The following is a 20,352-nucleotide window of genomic DNA, read 5'->3' on the forward strand; positions in this document are numbered from 1 at the left end:
ACTGTAGAACTTGAAAGAAGAGTTCCTTGCTTTAATCTAAATTTCAGAAGCATCAGAATTGAGCAGTTATTTTTCTAGGAAAGCTTTTAATCCTGATAGCGTTTGTAAAGACTCCTGTTGATCCCAAATGATTTTAAAATCAGAATTTAAGCTCCATCCTCTCATCTAGGAATAACACTGGGCTTAGAAATAATGAGACATTAAAAATTGCTAAACCTATTAACATTTGGGGGTTTGATCCTCTGGGACTTAGGTCTTGTATTACCGTGGCAGCAAACCTGGCGTTAGTTTAAAATAAGTAATCCTGACTCCAAGAGGTGGAGCCATTAGGAAAACACCCATTTTGAAAAGTTTTGTTTTTTTAAAAAAAACCTTTAATAATTTTTAAACATAGTTCCAGGTGATCTTTATGGATGATCTCGGCCGTATCATAGACTCATACCTGGAACTACAGACAGCCAAGCAGATAGAGGATGGTAGTGCAGACAGAAGTGTAAGGCTGATGTGCTGGAACAAATGCTCTGAGCAGATGAAACCTCAGAAGTTTGGTTTTGTATGGCTTCCCTGTATAAAATCTCTTCTCTTTGGGAACTGTAGCCAGGCAGCTGAGCTCACGCTGCGGTTTCCTCAATGAGAGCAATGATTTTATGCTACTTCCACTACTCTGGCAACTATTTTTATGAAGCTTGGAGTTTAATTCTTTGAGACTAGTATCTCTGCAAAGCCAAATTGGTCAGACGTAGTGGTTGGGGGATCTGCTGGGCAGAGGAATGCACCCACACCTACTGACCAGGCGTGATTTAGGAAACCAGTCTGTCCTGGAATGTGGAGATTATAAATAAGGATAAGGAAAACCAAAGAAGATGAGAAAGAGCGAAGAGCCAAAAAGGTTAAGATAAATGGTATGAAACGTTTCAAGTATGCAGGTGACAGGAGGTCAGCTCAGGAGGCAGATAAGGTGGCCAGAGGAGGTCAGAGTCGAGTATGGGCAGAAGCAAAGGATCTCCCTAAAACCGGGACTGGGCTCTGCAGGGCTGGGACAGCCTGGGAAGGATGAGGCATTGGATGGCAGCAGTGGGCAAAGCAGTCTTGCAGAGAGTTGATTAATATAAAATAAGGCCACCCATGCTCTCTGGTAGAGCTCCAAAGAGGGTGGTAAAAAATCGGGAAACGTTTCAGCGATGTCTGCTTGAGAAGGGGCAGCGCTGGGTGTGCAGGGAGATGCTGCGGCAGGGGTAGGGAGCTGCTGACACACACGTGAGGCAACCACGAATGAAACTGCGGAGGGACAGGCTGCTTCCACTGGCCCTTCATATTGGACTTTAGCTGGTTGTAGATGTCTCTTTAAAAAAGGCTGAAATCTGTAGTACTGTGTTCTTTTACTGTTTGTCGGGCAAGTGTCATATTTTTAGATGAGGGAAGAGACGAGCAGAGCGCCTTTGTGCAGCTAGTCACGAACATGTGCGGTATTACATCCTGAAGGCACCGTGGAAGCAGCAAGTATAAATAACAATTCAGAATTAAACACGAACTTTGCAGAAAAGGAAAGATTTCAGAGGCAGCTGCCAGCCTCAGGTGGGAGGTAAAGGAGTTTTAAATAGACGGTGCTGGGTTTCCCGTCTCCCGCTCGTGAGCTTTAGGAACAACATGATAACAAAAAGAACAACTGCAGGCCACTCCTTGCCAGCGACACTTTTTAGCTACGCAATTGTGAGGCGCTTTGCAACATCCTGAAATAAAATGCAGCCCCGACGTTAAAGAGCATCCCCGGGGGCTGAGGCGCTGGTGCAGAGAGCTGGGATGCCACAGCGTCCTGCGGACAGCTCGGGCTTTAGGAGAACCGGTTCTCTAAGGAAAATGTGCGAGTGGCGACAGTCAAGACACAAGGTAGGCCCTCAGTGTCTGCGCCGAAGGGGTTGTTTCCATGTTAGGGGTGAAGAAATGTATTTCTAGAAATTAGCGCACTCCTGGTCATTAGAGCTGCTTTAGAAATGATTTAGAAATGTCTTGGAAAATCTTCCAGGATAAGCAGTCAGGTCGCCTGAGCAAGTGAGAGGCAGAAAGCTGGGAGCAGAGGAACTGTGCTGGGTTTGGGGGTCATTTTTGGGGGGGAAGTTTTCACCTTTGCAGCTGCAGCCCTGATGCTGGCCTCAGGTGTTTCCCTGCCCAGCCAGCTGTGCTCTCCCTGGAGCCACCCCTGCGTGGGTCCATCCTGTCTGGCAAAGCACCCACCGCTGGCCACTGCTGAAGAGCTGCTTGGCTCCATCCCTGATTGTGCGTCCTTCACCAGTGGAAGGATCCTCATCTCTTGTGTTCCCCACCAGGCTTGGTTAATGGTCTTATCTATAGACTGGCTGGTTAGGTTTCAATGCCGTATTGAGCGCGCTGTTCCACACAGAGCTCAGTCATTATCGTTTTTTAAGAGGCTCGGGAAAAACTCCATTGCATTTCCTTTTTACCCCCGAACAACAACCCCAGAGCCCATGCAGACACTAATTAACGTTTCTTTGTCTCTGGGAGGTAAACCCCAAAGTTATGCGTGCTGGCAAGCACGGGTTTTTCACTGTGCGTGGGGTGACACCCAAGCTGCTTACCCTCCCGCTGCTTGGGAGGGTCGGGTCTGCGCGGATCCATATGGGAATGCTTGGGAACAGCATCCTTGGAAAGCTCTGCTCATAGCAGAGTGTAGGGTCTGTGTTGTCTCTTGCTTTCTTCACGTGTTTCAAAAGCTTTTTTTTTTTTTAAAAGAACCACCCAAAGTGCTGAAAGATCACTAAGCTGTGGTGACGGGGAAGCTGTAGGCACTTACTCCTTTCTATCGGTTTCTCAAGCTGCTGATTACTCTTTTGTATGTATTTGACACGAGGGCAATTTCCTAGTCTTAAATATTGTTACTGGCTACTTTGGAGACAGCTGGCTGGAGAGAAGACATGAGCAGCTTTACTCACAGCAGCAGACCAGCGATTGCGTAGCCTGCGAGAGCCAAAGTCTGCTGTTCGGGAAGAGAACGGGGAGGTTCTGGCCAAGCACTGCTGGTGGAAGTTCGTTGCTGATCCGAGGCATCTCGTATGAACATGGCAAAGATCTTCTACTGCGTCAGCATCTGCTTTTGAAAGTTGTGTCACCCCAACATGATGAAGCATCTTCAGCTAAGCTCTGTCTTCTCTCCGTGGCCCCGCTAGCAAACCGGGGAGCTGTGAGGGATGGTTGTTCCCTGGGTGGGGAGGTCGGGATTTGCCCTGGAGTGAAGACAAGTGCCTGTGCTGAGATCCGTTCCCCTCTGATGGGATCCTGCCACGACGCAGTCAGCGAGACACCTCGTGAGGCTTCGGCACGATACGCAGCAGCCTCGCCACAAATTTGAGCTGTGCCTAAATGCTTCCAGGAGCTTTGTCACAGAGATCTCTGGGGCAGTGCTGTAGGGGCAGAAACGCAGTTCTTTGTGGCTCAGACCATCTCTCCAGGGTTTCTATACAAAGCCTTACACAGGGGACTTTTTGTCCTCTAAATGCTATGGCCATAAATATATTTTGCTTACAATATATATACCTATAGGTATATATAAATTGTGTGTGTACAATCTTTTAAATCTTCCTTGCTCTGTCTGGCAGTGAAATCTCCCCTAAAATGAGAGATTTTCCATGGTGAAGAAAAGACAATTGGAGCAGTGAGTGGTATTGGCATTTCCCAGGGCAGCAGTAAGGGAGGGTGTGCTCCTGGGACACAGCAGGAACCAGGAGCGGGATCTGTCTGGTTTGATGAGCGGATTGACATCATCTCGGAGGAGAGGGGGTGGCAGAGACAAAGAGAGTGGGATTCAGCACAGAAAGAAAAGGCAGCTAAGGCAAGATTTGGGGTAAAATTCAGATGAAGACAAGCAGGGCTAGCAAAAGGCCGTTCCGGACCAGTGGCTTTCCCTAATCTAGGTGAAAGTGTTGCTGAGCTTCCCCTGGTATATCTCACCCGCAATGTGAGGCTTAACATTCCTGCCTGGCACGTGGGGGCTTGGGGAGGGAGCGTGGGGGAGGACTGAGCCGGACACAAAGACAGCTGGCCTCTCACCGGAATGGCATCCAAGCCATCTCAGCTATCCAAAGCCCCAGATGCCGGCATGTGCGGCAGCCTGCAGCCCGCTCAGCACACAACAAGAGGCAATTACAGCACACCTCGGGCCACGGCCGCTGCGGGCGAGGGGGGCACCGAGGGGGTCCTTTCAGACGGGCTTTTATTCAGCGTGGGGGTTCCTCGAGCTAGCAGAAATTTCAAATCTCTCCCGCCTTTCAATGCTAAAAAAGGGAGTAAGTAGGAATACAGGATTGTTTCCGGCTCTCCAGTGCCTGCTGGAAGGAAGGAGCTGAAGTGATGGTTACGCGATGTTTGTGTGGCTCCTGCATGTGTGTGATGAAGCAGGGTAAATATTTGTTTGCTGACTTTGTGGAAGTGTCAGTGGGGGGGTAGGCTTCTCTTTCTTGCTCTGGCTATATGGACCTTTCTCACAGCTTTTCTCTGCTGTGTTCAGAGCATTCCCTGAGCTCCCATCAGCTGGTTGCGTGTGCATAGGGCACATCCCGCAGTGGAGTTCGTGAACTCCACGCATAGGGATTTTGAGTCCTAAAACACAGATGTCGGGTAATGAGTTTTGTGCCGTGGATGCTGCAGCTGATCTCTGTCCTGCGTGCCGAGAAGCAGCGCTGCAGTAGTGTGCCGCTCCTCCAGCACGGTTATGAGGGGCACTCACAGGTCTGAGCCCTGCCTAGGTACCAGGGAGAGCAAAATCTTGCTCTTATAGCGTGGCAGCAACATAGAGAAGAAAAGGGATACACGTGGCTTTCTGTGACATTTTCTTTGCCCTTTTTAAAAACTAGGTTGATGCTCCTGCCTTGCCCCCTGGGTCTGTGTATTGCCTTCTATCTTAAAATGCTTTTTCAGTGTAGGATACAAGGGATGAGTTTTTGGTGTGTCGATGTTTACATGGCCTCCATTTCTTTTGACAGGGACACACATGCAGCGAAGGGATGCACCAGCCTGTCTCCCAACCCGCTCCGTCCAGACTGCGTGACCACTGACTTCCAGCCCAGCAAAACCACGTGGTCGGGAGGAGTTAAGTTACGGCTGAAGACCAGGTGAGAATGCGCATATCTGTGTCCCTGTCTGCTCTGTGTGTTTTGTGGCCACTGTTCTTGGAGAGCGGCTCCAAACTCCACTTCGGTCTTGCGGGAGTCAGGGCTGGACTGGAGCAGCGTGAATCCCCAGCATCTGCGGCATCAGGTGTTGGAAGAGGTCCGGGATCGTTCCTTAATCTCACGCTCACCTTTTCTCCAGGCTTCCTTGGTCTCAGCACGGTGCCAGGGAAATGAATTTGGGCCGTGAGTCAAGCATCAACGTTGCTGGTTGTCAGTAACATCTACATAAGGCTGGGTGTAAATTCTTACTGCTTTGGCTGCCAGTATGAGGGTGACTCGCAGAGAAGGAGTCCTGGAAGAAGTGTCCTTTCCCCTCAAAAATGTTGTCAGTGGTGGTAAAGGTCATCGGAGATGCTGGACCAAAATATCTCCGTGGAAGTGATGTAAGCCTGCTGTGGCTCCCCACCTTTAGGGGCCTGGCTCTCCAAATCCACCTGGCTTCTTCCAAGTCTGTGAGTTTCAGCAGGGGTTTGGCATTCATGACAGCTCTACTGAGTGCCTATCTGCATTTTTAAATTATGAAATGTCTTCAGAAGTTAGTTTCCTGAATGTTCTGGATCAGCCATTGTTGTGGCAGAGCCTGATTTCCTTCCTTTGTCCGTGCAGTTTAGGGCCAAATCCTACGGTGTTTACTCAAGCAAATTGTTTGCTGGCATTGAAAGAGCCTCTTACGTGAGTCAGATGGTAATCTGGATGACCTCAGATTTTGTGTCTCACTCTCCTGAGATTTGCACCATGAAGTCAGAGCAGTGACTTTTATTGTCAGCATTGCATTCAGGCCAGACCTTGACTTATTTAAAATCAAGAAGCCACACTGATTTCCTGTGGCTGGAGGAAGTGTGGCCCCACAGTTGTTACCAGGCAGCTGAGAAGGGAATGCAACACATGAAGTCATGTTCTGATCTCACCAGCAAGGATGTGCTTCTGGAGCAAGCTCCCTGACCTTAGTGGGGTTGCTCCAGCCCTTGGCCACTGCAGTCAGTGGTGGAGGCTGGCCCTGTGCAGCCTGGGTGCCTACGAAAGGAGGAGAGAGGGCTCAGCTTTTCCACTGGTGGTCGCACTAAATTTGTATTGGTTTCCTCCAGCTGAGGATTTGTGCCATAACTGATCTCTCTCTCGGATGGAGCAGATTTTACAGGCCAAAATGTCTCCTCAAGCTAGTTTTATCAGGGAGAGATTCATCGGTGACTGGGGTGTGGGACTCTGCCGTTCTGGAGGTACGTGACCAGCAGTGACTTTAGTGACCGGGGTGTGGGACTCTGCCATTCTGGAGGTACGTGACCAGCAGTGACTTTGGGACTTTTTTGCCTGTTGATCTAGTAGCAGGTCTCTGCAGAAGCTACAAAGTTTAGCGTTTCATTTGGATTCATTTGTCTTTGGATGCAGAGCCAATGTTTGGCTTTACTTTTCCGGCAGTGCTGGAGGCTGTACTGGCATATCTCAGGGGTTTAACTGGGGCTGGGGCTTTGGTTAAAGTTTAGCATTTCATTTGGATTCATTTCTTTGGATGCAGAGCCAATGTTTGGCTTTACTTTTCCGGCAGTGCTGGAGGCTGTACTGGCATATCTCAGGGGTTTAACTGGGGCTGGAGCTTTGGTTACAAACAGGAAGTTGCTTTAATGTATAAGAATTTGAGTGTGGGAGGGTATTTCAGACCCAGCGGCCTTTGCTTTTGCCAGAGCACCGGGTGCAATTCCCCTGCTTGTGTACTTTCCACAGGCGCACCCAAGGCGATGAAGGCAACAGGCTATCAGCAGTCCCGATCGGCGTCTGGAATTGGGGGTGATGAATGAATGACCTTAGTCAACGGGGAAATGCAGAGCTCAGGACCGGTTTCTCAGGTGTTGCAGTTGCACATCTATGGAAAGGAGCGGCACAGCACCCGTCTGCCATTCCCCTCCTGAGTGTGCACACAACGATTGCTCACTGCAGCTCCCCTCATTTCCTCCGCTGTGCAAAACAAACACAGCCAGCGTGGTACTGCCAGCCGGCGTGGTATTGCATTGCCAGCCAGCGCGGCTGCGTTGCTACAGCTCTGCCCGTGGGTAAAGGGCAGTCTGAGATGCGAAAGAGGGAAAAAATAGCTCTAGAAATACAGATGCAGGGGTGTCTTTCACCAAAAAAGAAATGTTTATTACCGAAGTGATGGAAAGTTTCCACAAGGGAGAGGACAGGTTTGTTGGCAGCTCTGTGGTTTGGATTATATGAGATCCCTGCCGATCTGCTGTTTCACTCTCTCTTCTCTGCTGTTAGTCCCGGTGAGATACTCAAGGACAGCCGCCCATCCTGCAGGAGCAGCAGGAAGGTGAAATCCCAGCTAGGAGTAAATCACGAATTCGCCTGACTAGCTAAAAGTTTAAACTCCCCTTGGTACCTTTACCCGTTTTTTTTCTTGCAGTACCTCAGAAGGTGGTGTGTTTGTGAACAGATCCCACACACACACACGCACAAGGATGTCTGCACGTACAGATACTCAGCACATGCACCTAAAGGACCTTCTTCTTCTCTCCCGTTTATCATTTCTACACTAGCACTTTGGTGGTGAGTTTCTTAGCGTTGCCTGTGATTTGTAGCCCTCAGAGGAGAACCCAGCTACCATCTGAAACACTTGGCCTGAAAGTCCCCTTGGTTACCTGCCGTGCCTCATTGTCCGCGTTACGTTTGGATAATCGGGCTCACAGGGTAGCCGTGCTGCTGCCAGCCACCAGGTTCCTCCTAAGCGCTGAACGAGACCGGGAACACACATTCCTTCCATTGTTTCTAAGTCTCTCCTGTTGCAGGTTGCTGTGTGCTTGATACCAGGGTGCAAAGGAATCTAAGCTATGCTTGTTTTTCTGTCTTTTTAACTAATTTATTGACTGGAGAAGAATGAGGAAAAATTATTTGAATTAAGCCCGTTGGACCAATTCGTCAGTGTGGATAAATCAGTGCAGCTCTGTGCCTTCTGCGATGCCACAAGCAGTGTAAGTCCCCATAGAGTCTGGCTGCTGAGATTTTCTACCCGTGCTCTATGAGGTGATGTGAATGCTTGAAGAAGACAAGAAATAACAGCGTCCTTGTGAAAGGCAAAAGCTGGGAAAAAGAATCTGCTCAGCTGTCTCCTTTCCAGGTCTGTTCTTTCTTCTTCTTTTTCCAGCGAGTAAAGTTGCAGCAAGAAGAGAGAAGTTGCAGAGGGTCTTTAATCCAGTGCTCACCCGCTCCTCGTTCGAGCCTCCACTTACTCTAACTACCGGGCAGGAGGCTGCCCTGGCTTCCACACGTCTAAGCCACAGTCCTGCGTGAATGGCGCAGATAGACTATTCTGCCAGCAAGGACTTTCTCAAAATAGAGATCTGAAATACTCTTTATTTTGCAGTTTAAATCATCCTTATTGTGTTGCTCAGTGATGCTTTCTTTAGAGAAGAGAGCTATCAGAAGACGCCAGTAGGAGAAAGCCCTTGAACCCAGTAATCAGCAAGAATGAGGCTTGTATACATCACCTCTCACACCAACAACCAAAGCCCCGCTGCTCCTGTCTGGTTAGTGTCAGGGAATGTCAGTGGGACCCTTTCTTTGTGGAGGGCAAAGTGCTCAATCTAAATATTGCCTGTCAGACGGACGCTTGGGCCAAGGGGGAATGCAGCAGCAGCGCAGGGCACGGCTCTCAGCGCTCACTCTGCGGTAGGCTGTTGGGTGGTTCGAGGTGAGTGACTTCACCACTCCAGGCCTTTGTTTCCTTTTCTGAAAATTGATAAATGCCCCTTTCTTGGATAAGATGGCCTGGGGGTTACCAAAAAAATGTGATAACACCGAGGTGTGACGTGCAAGACCAACAATCATTAATTACGATGTTTGACTGTTTGGGAGTTCAACTAAGGAGCGACCATTGCTCACCGCCACCATCACCTCTGAGCAATCCCAGCGCTTCCTTCCGCAGCCCAGGGCAAAGAGCATTTCTTTAAAGAAAAGCCATTTGTAGTCTCCTGCCAACTCTGGCAAACTTTGCTGCAGCACTTGACACTTCATGGATCCTCAGCCACCCACACTGTGGCCTTTCCAGAGGCAGCACACCAAACGTCGCTGTGCCCCTGCTCCTTCCCATCCACATAATAACCTTTCCTTCCCATTTCTCTCTGCCTGCTTTTGGTGCCAGGGAGAGAAGAGGAGGAGCCAGGGACAGGCTGTCTCCTGCATGTGGAGTTGAGGAGAACGGTAGAAAAAGTCCGTATGTACGGCCACAGACATGGTTGTCATCTCGCTCTCACCCAGGGCTTTTCTTCACGCTGGTGTGGCGGGATTTTCTCCCAGAGAGCTGGCGATGGTAATGGTAGGAAATCTGAGCAGAAGCAAATATCATTTCATATGCTTCCAGTCTTTCTAATGTGTCCTCCTTCTTTTTAGGCAAAGTTGTGAAGGGACAGAGCTCGCTCCAGATCTCTCCTGCCCCAGAATTTACCAGAAGCGCTTTGTGAGCCTAAAAAGACAGATTCAGGGAAAGACCCATCGAGCTGACGCCATTACGGTCTGACTTCTTTCTAATTGGCCTTGTCTGTTCTGCTTATTTTTAGAACCATGACTGAACCTTAATTAAGAGCGACGTTGCTTTGAGTAGATCGTGGCCTCGCTCTGTCGAAATCCTAATAGGCTTCTGAGTGCTTTAGTCTTCCCTTCATCTCCTGCTTAACAGCTAGGCAGAGGGGCTGCAGCAACGCGTTGGGATGTCTGCAGAACGTATCCTTGTTACGCTTCTGCTCCTTCTAGATGTGACCATCTTGGAGACAAGTCCGCAGAGGTGAAAAATCAGACCCTTGTTTATGCTTTGTGCTTGTGCAGGTACACAGTCACCCCGGGAGGTTACACACAAATGGCTGAGATCGGGATCTCTCCGTACAGAAAAAGCCTACTAGGAAAAAGGAAAATTTTCAGGGCAAATGTAGAAAAAATGAAAATGGCAATTTGAAGAAGCTGAGTTGTTTGCTTTGGTTAAAGATGGGCCTTTTTACACAGAAGCATCTCTGCCCTCTTGGAGGATGCTGGGCTAGAGTGCATTTCAATCACGAAGTGCTCGGGTTGTACATGTGCTCTGGCATCGCTAGGAACAGTCTGTAGAGAACGAAAGTTAGACTGAACGCATTGTTCTGTATGGTTTTAGTCTGTAACCTTGGGAAAAAGGTAAATCAACCTTTTGGTTATACTGTGAAGAAAACCTCAGACGGCTGTTCTTCAGATGCTGATTCATTTGTAGAGTTAGTGCCAAGGTAGCTTTATGTAAATTCCCTACTGCTTTGCATACAAACCATACAAACAATCTACAGGGATTACAGAGAAGAACACGCTCGGCTCTTCCTAGTAAGAGGGAGCTATTGGTGTTAAATGGCCTCAGACATGTCAGAATCCTTGCAGCCCAGACTGCACCAAGCCTTTGCCAGCTGCCTTAGAGGAGGCTGCTAATGTGCCGCTCACGTTTCTATCTGAAAATGCTGTGACCGGTGTAGCAGCCAGGAGCACCCAGATAACAGCAGCTGCACAAGATTAAAGACTATTCTTTTCCCTTCCGTTTTCCAGTGTACAGTGTGAATTTGGTGGTATCTGGTGTGTAATCAGTGTTACAGCTGCCGTGGAGCCTATTTAGATGCCAGCGTTGCAGCAAGGTCCACTGCCTTCTCCGGGGATCTTCGCTCCGAGGCGTTTGTCGTGATGCCAGCCTGACCTGGATGCCCAAGTTATCTGATCACTGGAGGTGTCCGTGAGGAACCAGGAGTCTCTTTTCCAGCCTTGGCATTTACAACAGCGGGATCACTTTCTCCATTATCTGAAGTAGAGAATTTTTTAGTAGTAAGATTGTCCAAAAGCTTTCGCAGGTATGGTACAGGTGCAGCCCTTGAGGAACTAATGTAAAGGATAAAGAGATGAAGTTGTTTTGATTATGATGATGATGATGGTGATGATGATTACTATTATTTTATTACAGTTTTTCTTTTTTAAATCCTATGACCTCCTGCAACAGTGTCAGCTGTTGCTTCTGGTTTTGTTGCAGGCAATTGAGCTACACCAAATTTGTACCAGTTAACAATCTAATGATTTATTTGTCTTCACTCAAGTCAGGAATTAGCTGCTGCATTTGCAAGTTTTATCACTCAGCCAGTTTGTCTGGAATGAATCAGGATCTGACGTCTTGGGCTTTACAAAAGCAGTTCTGCCCCACTTGCCAAAAGGAGTTTAATCTTGCATTTGTTTTTATTGCTTCCTGAAAGTTGTGATCTGCTGTAAACCAAGTGTAACCAAAAGCTGTTGCAAAACTGGCAGATGAACGGTGTTCAGCTCCCCCCAGATCTGTAACAGGAGATAGCTGTTCTCCTGTAGGCACTGTGGTGCTCACTGTCGGATTGCGCTCCAGTTCCACTCCTTTTCTCTAACTGGGAAACAGTGATTATAAGCTACGCTTAGGGAAGTAGCATGAAGCAAGGTGCTATTTTCAGTTGCTACAGAAGGCTGAAGGTAGGAACTTCTTGGCGTTCCCTGAACGCCCACACACAGGCACAGGCAGCATCGGCTGTGCCTTGCTTTACGACTTCCGAGTTCCTTCTCAAGGAGAGTTTTTCAGTTGATTCAGTGGGGACTGGATCAGGCCCTCAGTTCTCTGCCTTTTGGTGCACGCGTGTGCGCACAGACCCTCCGTCCTTCCATCCCGCCGCCTCCTCGGTGATCACCTGCGTGAGTCTGCAACATGAGCTGGAGATCATGTGTACCGCAGCGCTTCCTCTCGGCTTAAGCTCGGCTAAGATTCGGTTACCCTTAATCCACGTTTCCAGGATCAGGTAGGTGTGGAAACAATGCAAGGTTATACCGCGCTGAGCTGGTACAGCATGTCTTCAGACTTAAATTCACAGCTTCGCCATCCACGTGTTGTGTTATTACAAGGATATCAACCAAAAGGGTTTAAAATACCTGTGGCTGGGAAGGTTGGCTACGCAGCTCCCTTGCAGCTTTTTACTGATCAAATCCAGGGATAATGTGCTTTGCTTGTGATCGTTCAGTGTGCTTTCCCAAGCAAAAAAATAATGCTAGGGGCTCATACTACTCAAAAGTACAAAGAGTCTTTAAATCTCTGCAATGGAAAAGGCAAGGATGTGGGTTATTGTTAATAAACAGTTTTGCCAGCTTTCATCCGGCAGTGTTTAGCTTCCTTGTTTCTCAGGGCAAGGAGCAGAACAGAAGAGCTCTGATTTAAACACACCTACACAGGTAATGCTGAGACGGTGCTCGGTTCGGTTCGCCCTCTGTAAACCTCCCGTTCCTTAAGAGAGTTCCTGTCACAGCAAATGTTAAAAGAAGAAAAATGTCCTCTTCTTTTTTCTTTTAACTCGTGATGACCTTTGCTTCTGAAACACATAACGGAAAACCTATGGTGAAATGGTTCTGCCTCTCACTTTGTGCCGATGCTTTTCCGTGGCGTAGCACATCAGCCAGAGCCAGTGTTACCTTCTGCCAGTAAAGGGTCAGACCATAACAACCATTTTTTACTTTGTGCATCTTCCCGTATCTTTTCTTTCCACAGTCTCAGGCAGTACTAGGAGGGTCCTCTTTAGGTGTCTGGTTTACATCTGCAGAGGGCATTGTAATCTATTTACTGATTTATTCAGGACAGGCTGTGCTGTGAAATTTTCAGTGAGACAAAGACTTTAAAGATGCCACATATATCCTCCTCTTGCATTGATGCTTTACAGGTAGTTGAGGTTGTCCTGCAGGCTGCTACCTTTGGGACATCAGCAGTAGACAGGTCCAGGGCTGCTCATCGTTCTCGTAGGAAGAGTTGGAAAGTGTGGAGCTGAGTGCTAGAGCAGGGGGAAAGACCCCCATGGAAAGCAGGGAGAGGATTAGGGACAAGCCCAGCGGCTGGGATGCATAAGTCTGTGCGGTGTATTCTGGGTACTTGATCGCTAATCCCCTGCTTTGACTTCCCATTGCACCATTACGCGCTTTAAATAAGGTTGTCAGTGGTGTTTTTTTCCTCCTCAGAGCATTGGTGACTGAAGCAGCCGAAGGGCAGCTGTGCCGTGCCTGGGGACGCACCCAGGCTCACGTGCTGCCGGGGGACAGCTGGCCCGGGGGATGCGAAGGATCCACATTGCTGGCACTTGGTTGTCGCGTCTCTTCCTCCGTTTTTATAAGCACCGAGGAGAGATCAAACCAGCATTGTGCGAGCTTCCACCCCCTCGTGGTATTTGATTCTTTAGATGACCTTGCCAGCCGCCACTTGAAAACGGAGGGAACCTTTTGAGAAAAGCGGTCCTTCAGCATCCGTAAGGATCACATGCCGCCACCCTGCTTGGTGCCTCGTGTGGGAGCCTACACACAGCCCGGGCTGTGAGCTGATCCCTGTGAGGGCCCCCAGCCTCATCCCCGGGGGGTAAGGCTTCTGGCTGGGAGGTAGAGGGGAAGACCCCCCCGCACTCCGTGATAACCCCCTTGTCTGCCCATGCCTGTTGCCTTGCAGACACGAGGGGGAGTGTGTTGCGTGAATGTCAGGAACGGTGTGCGATTCCTGCTCGATTCGCTTGGAAAAGACAAGAACATAGCAGGGAACCCGAAGTGACCACGAGCAATTGTAGATGTGGCTGTCGGGGTTATTTCACGTTCCAAGAGCCTATTGCTGATGTGCAAAATCCTTCTGCTTTTACATAGGCGGAGTGAAACTCCAGGCCGACCTCACTCCTGGCATTCAACCAAACTTGCGGAGAACCAACCCGATCCCAGCATGATGCAAATATCTCAGGGTACGCTTGGCACCCCTTGGCATCAGTCCTACCACTCCAGGTAAGCGCTGCACCGCTGTGGTCCTGTGCTGCGCGGGCAGAGATTTAAAGCATTTTTAATTTAGTTGCATTTGCCCTGTTTTTAGGTATCTCCCGTGGGTGTAGACTTCAGATTCCAGAGCTGCCGTGCTTCCAAACTAATCCCCCAGTCCTACGTCCTTCCTTGCTTACAGCATCACACTGGCTTCAGGGAGGCCCTGCCTCACGCCCGAGGAGGTGTCTTGATGGCACTGATTACGAGATCAGGGCCTGAATCCAGAGCACAGGAGTGAAGGAAGGGGAGAAAAAATGTGGTGGAAGAGCATTACAGGTTGCTTCCATATAGCTGGACAGGTTTGCAAACGGCCAGAGTTAGGGTAGGAGGCAGGAAGGCTTCCGTTCCTGTTTGGTTACCCAGATAAAGCGGTGACGTTCTCCTTTAAGTGCTCTGGGAAGTGATTAACAGCTAGGCAATTAATTATATTAAAAATTCCCCTTCCTGACAGATGGAAGCCCACTGTCAGGACGTTAAGGCAGCTTTCTGCAGATCTGGATGCAGGAGCTGGAGTCCTGCTCTGCGTCCTGTGGGCTCCCCCCATTTTGAAAGGCAGCATGGTTGTCTCTCCAGCAATGGAAAAGAAATCCAAAATCAAAATTACCCTATTAAAAAAAAAGGGGCGAAAAGGGTGTAGGTAGTAGGGCAGCTGTGCCCATCAGCAGAACCGAGCTGCTGGCAGGAGTAGCCAACGGCAGTGCGTTACTGACGGTGCTCCCAGGGTGAGAAGTTCAGCGAGGGATTTCCTGCTTCTGGCAGTCGCTGTCTGCAGGGGTCAGCTTTATCGGAGCTGGATGGGCATGGCTGCTTCTCTGAGAAGTTAGTGCAGTGGTTTATCAGTCCCCAAAAGACTAAACCAGTAACCTTCGTGCTGTTAAAAGAAGGTGGTATGAGGTGCCCCTGGTTTGGGCTGAGGACTGTGGCCGAGGCAGACTGGAAGCAGTGATGTGTCCCAGTGAGCTGGGGCTGTTTCTGCGAGGCTGCGTGGTGTGGTGAGTACGGGGACAGAGCTGCCTGGGACAGACATACCCCTCAGATCCCCTGAGCAGCCCCAAAAGGTACTTGGCAGGAAGCCCTGGGGCAGCTTTAGGGGGACAAGTTTAAGTTCTGCCCTTGGAGGATTTTCCTGGGAAGGCAGAAAGGTTTCAGGAGCAGGAAACTCTTCATATAGCCACTGGGATTTAAACCCTGTCTCTTCTACAGGCGAGACTGAGCCTTGATAGAGGGGATGCAAAAGAAAACAGGGCATTAAAAAAAGTGAGGGGATGGTTGCAGAAAAAAAATGTATGTTCACCTCTGGCCTTCAACACAGCTCATGCTGTAGCATATTCATTTCCCACCGAGGGGCTTTGCTCCCCATCCACAGCTCCTGGCAGAGCCTTTGGCAGCGCGGTTGTGTCTCCTGGGTGCTTGAAGAGGAGCACGGGGAACATCTAGTGGCCAGCTGGCCGGGGCTGTGCTGGGCATTGCCAGGGAGATTGTTTTTTTAAAACTAAAATAGAGTAGTGCATTTAAATGAGTAAACCAGCTTTATTCCAAGTTTTGCCAAATCTCTTTCTGCCTGTCTCGGTGTTCCTCTGCATGTCCCTGCAAAGACGCTGCTTCTTCCCCTCACAGGCAGACTTCCTCCTGCCTTTCCTCATCCTCAGCAGCCTTCTCCCCTCTGTCCGTCCTTGTGGGTGTTAGTCTAGCAGGGTGGCAGTGACTGCGGCTGGGATGTGATCTGGAGCAAGCTTTAGGCTCTCCAGCAGACACTGGTTAGCGAGGGGGCTGTGACCAGACGCATCTGCTGGCCCCTTGCTGCCCAGGGCTGCAGCGCATCCGCAGCTCCCCGCTGCGTGGAGCAGGTTTGGTTGTTATCCCGGTGAACCAAAGCATGCAGAAACGGAGCTTGCCTTTCCCTGCGCCGGTCGAAGCTGCAGCTTGCAGCCTGGCAAACCCAGGCTCCTCTCCGTTCCTGCATCCAGCTCTGAGCCTTGCCCTGCGGCGGGGGACAGCAGCCTGGCCTTTCCGGGTGTGTGACTCTGCCAGGACAGCGCATGCAGCCGCATGAGGAATGGGGGAAAGACGTATCTAAGGGAGGGCAGCTGGGAGCAGAGGGAAGGCAAGGGAAATCCTCGGGCCACTCCTCCAGACATTTGCTTGATTCTGGGAGGACAGGTTAGCAAGGGGAAACTCCACATAAATTTGTGTATCCCCATATGAGGTGTACAAAGAACTGTGGCCCGCACGAGGAGCTCCCTTTGAGCTGGTGGAGAGACCTCTGAATTTCCTTCTTTTTGAACACATCTGTGGAGGCCACAGGTCCTCTTTCAGCACAGATGTATCTTGGAGCAGGTGCCCAGGTGTACCTGCACCTGCTGAGCACCACGAGGAGACGGCTGTGCAGAATTCCTGGGGCATTCTCAGACTGTTCCTATTGTTGCATCCCCGCTCGCCTCCATGCACAAACACATGCATCGCTTCTCTGTCCTGTCAGTTTAGTTTTCTCACAGCAAACAAACTGTCCTTGGGACAGCTGAATTTCCAGGAAGCCTGCCAGGGCATAGCCTTCATCTCCATAAAAAGAAATGAAATGGGAAAAAAAGAAAGAGATTAGATTCCCCCAAGAACGCCTCTTGTGCTCGTCTCCTCCTCGGTGGCGTCGGCTCTCATTCAGCTTTCCAAGTGCTTTGGATAGGTTTGGTGGGTGGGGTTGATCTCCCTGGCTCCAGAGATGGACGGTTGTTCTGTCTGTGCTTCCCTCCCACCCCTCTGTGGTAAATAAGAGCCATGTGTTGCAATGTCAAGCAGTTCCTCTTTGTGAACTGGGATGACTGCAAACAGGGGATGGAGTAAGGCCCAAATATGGGTTTTCATCTGCGCTTCTCAAAACTAAACATCTTGCTTCTGAGCTCACTTATAAGTTGTTATGCCTCTCCTCTGCTGACAGTGGGTTTTTACTCTTCTCTCGCTCTTCCTCAGCTCCTCAACCAGCGACCTCTCTGGCTATGAGCATGGGTATCTGAGGAGAAGTCCCGACCAGTACAGTTCCCGGGGCAGCATGGAGAGCTTGGACCACTCCTCCCCTGGCTACCACCCTTGTCACCTGTCCCCGGCCAAATCCACCAACAGCATCGACCAGCTCTCCCACCTCCACAGCAAGAGAGACTCTGCCTACAGCTCCTTCTCCACCAACTCCAGCATCCCTGAGTACCCCGCTCCTCCGTTCAGCAAGGAGCACTCCTGCTCCATGGACAGCATGCACTCCCGCGGCGGCCTGCAGGAGGGGATGAGGCAAGCTGACATCAGGTACGTCAAGACAGTCTATGATGCCCAGCGAGGAATCTCTGAGGAGTATGAGGTGAAGTCCTCTGCTTTGCTTCCGAGCTGCGAGGCCCGTGCCTCACTGGATGGTCGCGGACACAGCAGGCTCCATGGCTTCAGCCGGCACAACGCAGCTTCCTCCTGGGCGCAGCCAGGCCAGGGCTCCTCAGACAGCAAGAGCCAGTCCCCCAAGGGCCCTCCTTTGCCTCCCACTCGCAGCGATAGCTACGCAGCCATCAGGCATCACGAGAGACCCAGCTCATGCGCTGGTCTTGATCTGAACAAGCTGAGTCGAACCCAGCCAAAAGGGGCTTGGGCTCCGCTTCTCAGCACCTTCTCCCAGGGGCCGCTGCTGAAAACCCCCTTTGGAGAAGGGCATCTGCACACTGTGGTGGAGAAGAGCCCCGAGAGCAGCCCCACCGTGAAGCCCAAGCAGAGCTATTCCCAGCCAGCCCAGCCGGGGCAGCCCCTGCTGCCTACTGGTGTCTACCCAGTACCTTCCCCAGAGCCGCACTACGCCCAGGTGCCCCAGCCTTCTGCCAGCAATAACGGAACGCTTTATCCAGCTCTGGCCAAAGAAAGTGGGTACTCTCCACCTCTTCCAGTCTCATACGACAAGGCCGTAGTCAGCAGCACCCTGGGCCTTGATGAGAGCGGAAGCCAAAGCACTACAAACAGATCAACCATCTTCTACCAGCCCCCAGCTGCTGAGAGAAAGCACGATGCTGCAGCAAAACCTCTCCAGCAAAAACCTTCTAGCACGGCAGGCCCAGAAGTCTGCCTGACTGCATCGAGAAAGGAGGAGTTGTTACCACCTTCCAAGGTGATACAGAGCAACCGAGAGACCGCAAGTACTGCACAGGTGAGGAGTTTTTACCACCTTCCAAGGTGACACAGGGCAACCGAGAGACCGCAAGTACTGCACAGGCCTCCAAACACAGTTTTCAAACTCCCCAGCCGCAGCCGAGAGATGCTGGTGAGAGAAGAACCCATCACCAGCCCAAAGAGGACTGGACAGCCGAATCCCGGGACGACAAAAATGGTAACGCACAGATAACCGAGAGAGACGCTGCTGCTCATCACCAGTGGGGTCACAGCAAAGCCAAGCAGTATGGCTTCTCCTCCTTGCAGAACATCCCAGAGAGCTCCAGGAGGCAAAGCGGCTCTGAGCTGAAAGAGGTGCAACCAGGTGAGAGTTATTCCAACACCAAACTGTCCTTCTTGACCAGCAGCAGCAAAGAGGAGAAGGGGCCCAAACAGTGGAGTGATGTGGACCCACAGGCCTTTGGGAGGCAGGAGGAGGAGGGCACGAGCGTAGCCCCCTTCCATGCTGCTGGGCCAAAGTGCGAAGACCCCCCTTCTCCACAGCACCCAAAGACCTCTGATTTCGGGAGGAGCCGGCTCAGCTCTAGCAGCACCCAGAGGCTCTAGCAGCACCCAGAGCTTTCCCGACGGCAAACCAGACCCCAGCAAGCCCCGCTGCTCAGTGCTGGAGAAGGTCAGCAAGTTTGAGCAGCGAGAGCAGAGCACTCACCGGCCCCAGAACGCTGGCGTTCCCAGCTTCGGCCAGCACTACGGGCCGAGCAGGACCAGCCAGCCCTCCAGCGCCCGGTGCTCTCTCAACAGCCTGGAGGACGTGCGGGGCAAGCTCCGCGAGCCCGGCCAGCTGCCCAGTGAGCCGGGCAGGGTCTCCAGCCCCTCCGTCAGGAACGGGAAGCTGCAGGAGTCTGACTGGCGCCCTGTGGAGCTGCAGATGGTGGCTTCGGCGAAGCAGGCAAGGCCTGGTGAATACCACAGCCTGTGTCCTGAAAACGAGGTGCAAATAAGGGCGGCTCAGCTACCAAGGAGTAAAAGCACGTTCCAGCTGGGAGGGGAGCCTGAGAAGGAGATCCTCTGGAAGGATAGTGTCCAGGATGCCCACGGGTCGCAGCTGGACACACCGTTCAACAGAGCCTACAGGAACAGCATTAAAGATGCTCAGTCCAGGGTGCTGAGGGCAACGTCCTTCCGCCGCATCAGCCCCCCGTTCGGGAGCACACCCAAGAGGGTGACCCAGAGGCCTGCCTCGGCCCACGTGGGCATGAGAAGCACGGCAGCATCTCCCCACACCCCTAAGGAGAGGCACAGCGTCACGCCAACAGAAAGCAGCCTCTCCGCCCTGGACTCTGCCAAGACACAGCACGTCTTGCGCATCGGGGGCCGAAAGCGGCTGACGGCAGAGCAGAAGAAGCGGTCTTACTCGGAGCCGGAGAAGATGAATGAGGTGGGCATCTCTGATGAGGAGCCGTCGCCTTTCTCCTTCCAGAAGAAAGGGCTCCATTTTGTCTTCCCAGAGAATACGGTGGCTGACCGGCGTAAGATCTTTGAAAGGGACAGCAAAACTTCCTCCACAGCCAGCCTCTCCAAGCCAGAGCTCAAGCAACTCCAGCAGAACGCCCTCGCCGACTACATTGAGCGCAAAACGGGGAGACGGCCGTCCTCGCAAGACATCGGGCTGCTGAGGGAGCGCTCCAACAGCTCCTACCTACAGGCAGGTGGCCCGGACAGCCAGAGCCTTTCCTCCGCCTCCAGCATGAATTCCCTCCAGGATCAGAACCTTTATCGCCGGAGAGAGTCCGTAGAGCGGATATCCAGGATGGGGCGGATATCTTCTACCCTTCCTCCCGGACTGATGGGCTGCTTTGACATGAATGGAGATGAGAAGAAGAAAGGGCGCCAGGACAGCTCGGTTATGAGCCGACCAAAAACGGACAGGTGCTGGGATTACAGAGCCAAAACGGAGCTCACCAAAGGCACGCAGACAGACCCCCTGGGCATGCAGGGCCAGCCTCGCTACGGGAAGCAGGAGCACGTCTTTGAAACACCCTCTACCACCAGGAAATCTGGGAAATCGGTGTCTGTGGAAGACTTGCTCGATAGGTACGACAATCAGACAGTCCCTGTGCACATACGTTCCAGATCGTCTCCCACAGCGGATAAGAAGCACCAGGTATGTGGAAAGCAGATCATACGTTCGGGCAAGTGGGGCTCTCTG

At 51.2% G+C, this 20,352-nt stretch overlaps 1 protein-coding gene across 1 annotated transcript in view; it reads left to right on the forward strand.

Annotated features, from left to right (window-relative positions):
- Positions 1-5,052: 5,052 nt before the first annotated feature.
- Positions 5,053-20,352, forward strand: part of SHROOM3 (shroom family member 3) — a 30,682-nt gene continuing 15,382 nt past the window's right edge. The window contains 5 exon segments of the mRNA XM_010078019.1: positions 5,053-5,123; positions 13,848-13,979; positions 16,977-18,180; positions 18,246-18,752; positions 18,754-20,307. Of these exon segments, the coding sequence (XP_010076321.1) occupies positions 13,921-13,979; positions 16,977-18,180; positions 18,246-18,752; positions 18,754-20,307 (3,324 nt within the window). The 5' untranslated portion in view covers positions 5,053-5,123; positions 13,848-13,920.

This window comes from Pterocles gutturalis, unplaced genomic scaffold (assembly GCF_000699245.1).
Source record: "Pterocles gutturalis isolate BGI_N339 unplaced genomic scaffold, ASM69924v1 scaffold25048, whole genome shotgun sequence".
Taxonomy (NCBI): domain Eukaryota; kingdom Metazoa; phylum Chordata; class Aves; order Pterocliformes; family Pteroclidae; genus Pterocles; species Pterocles gutturalis.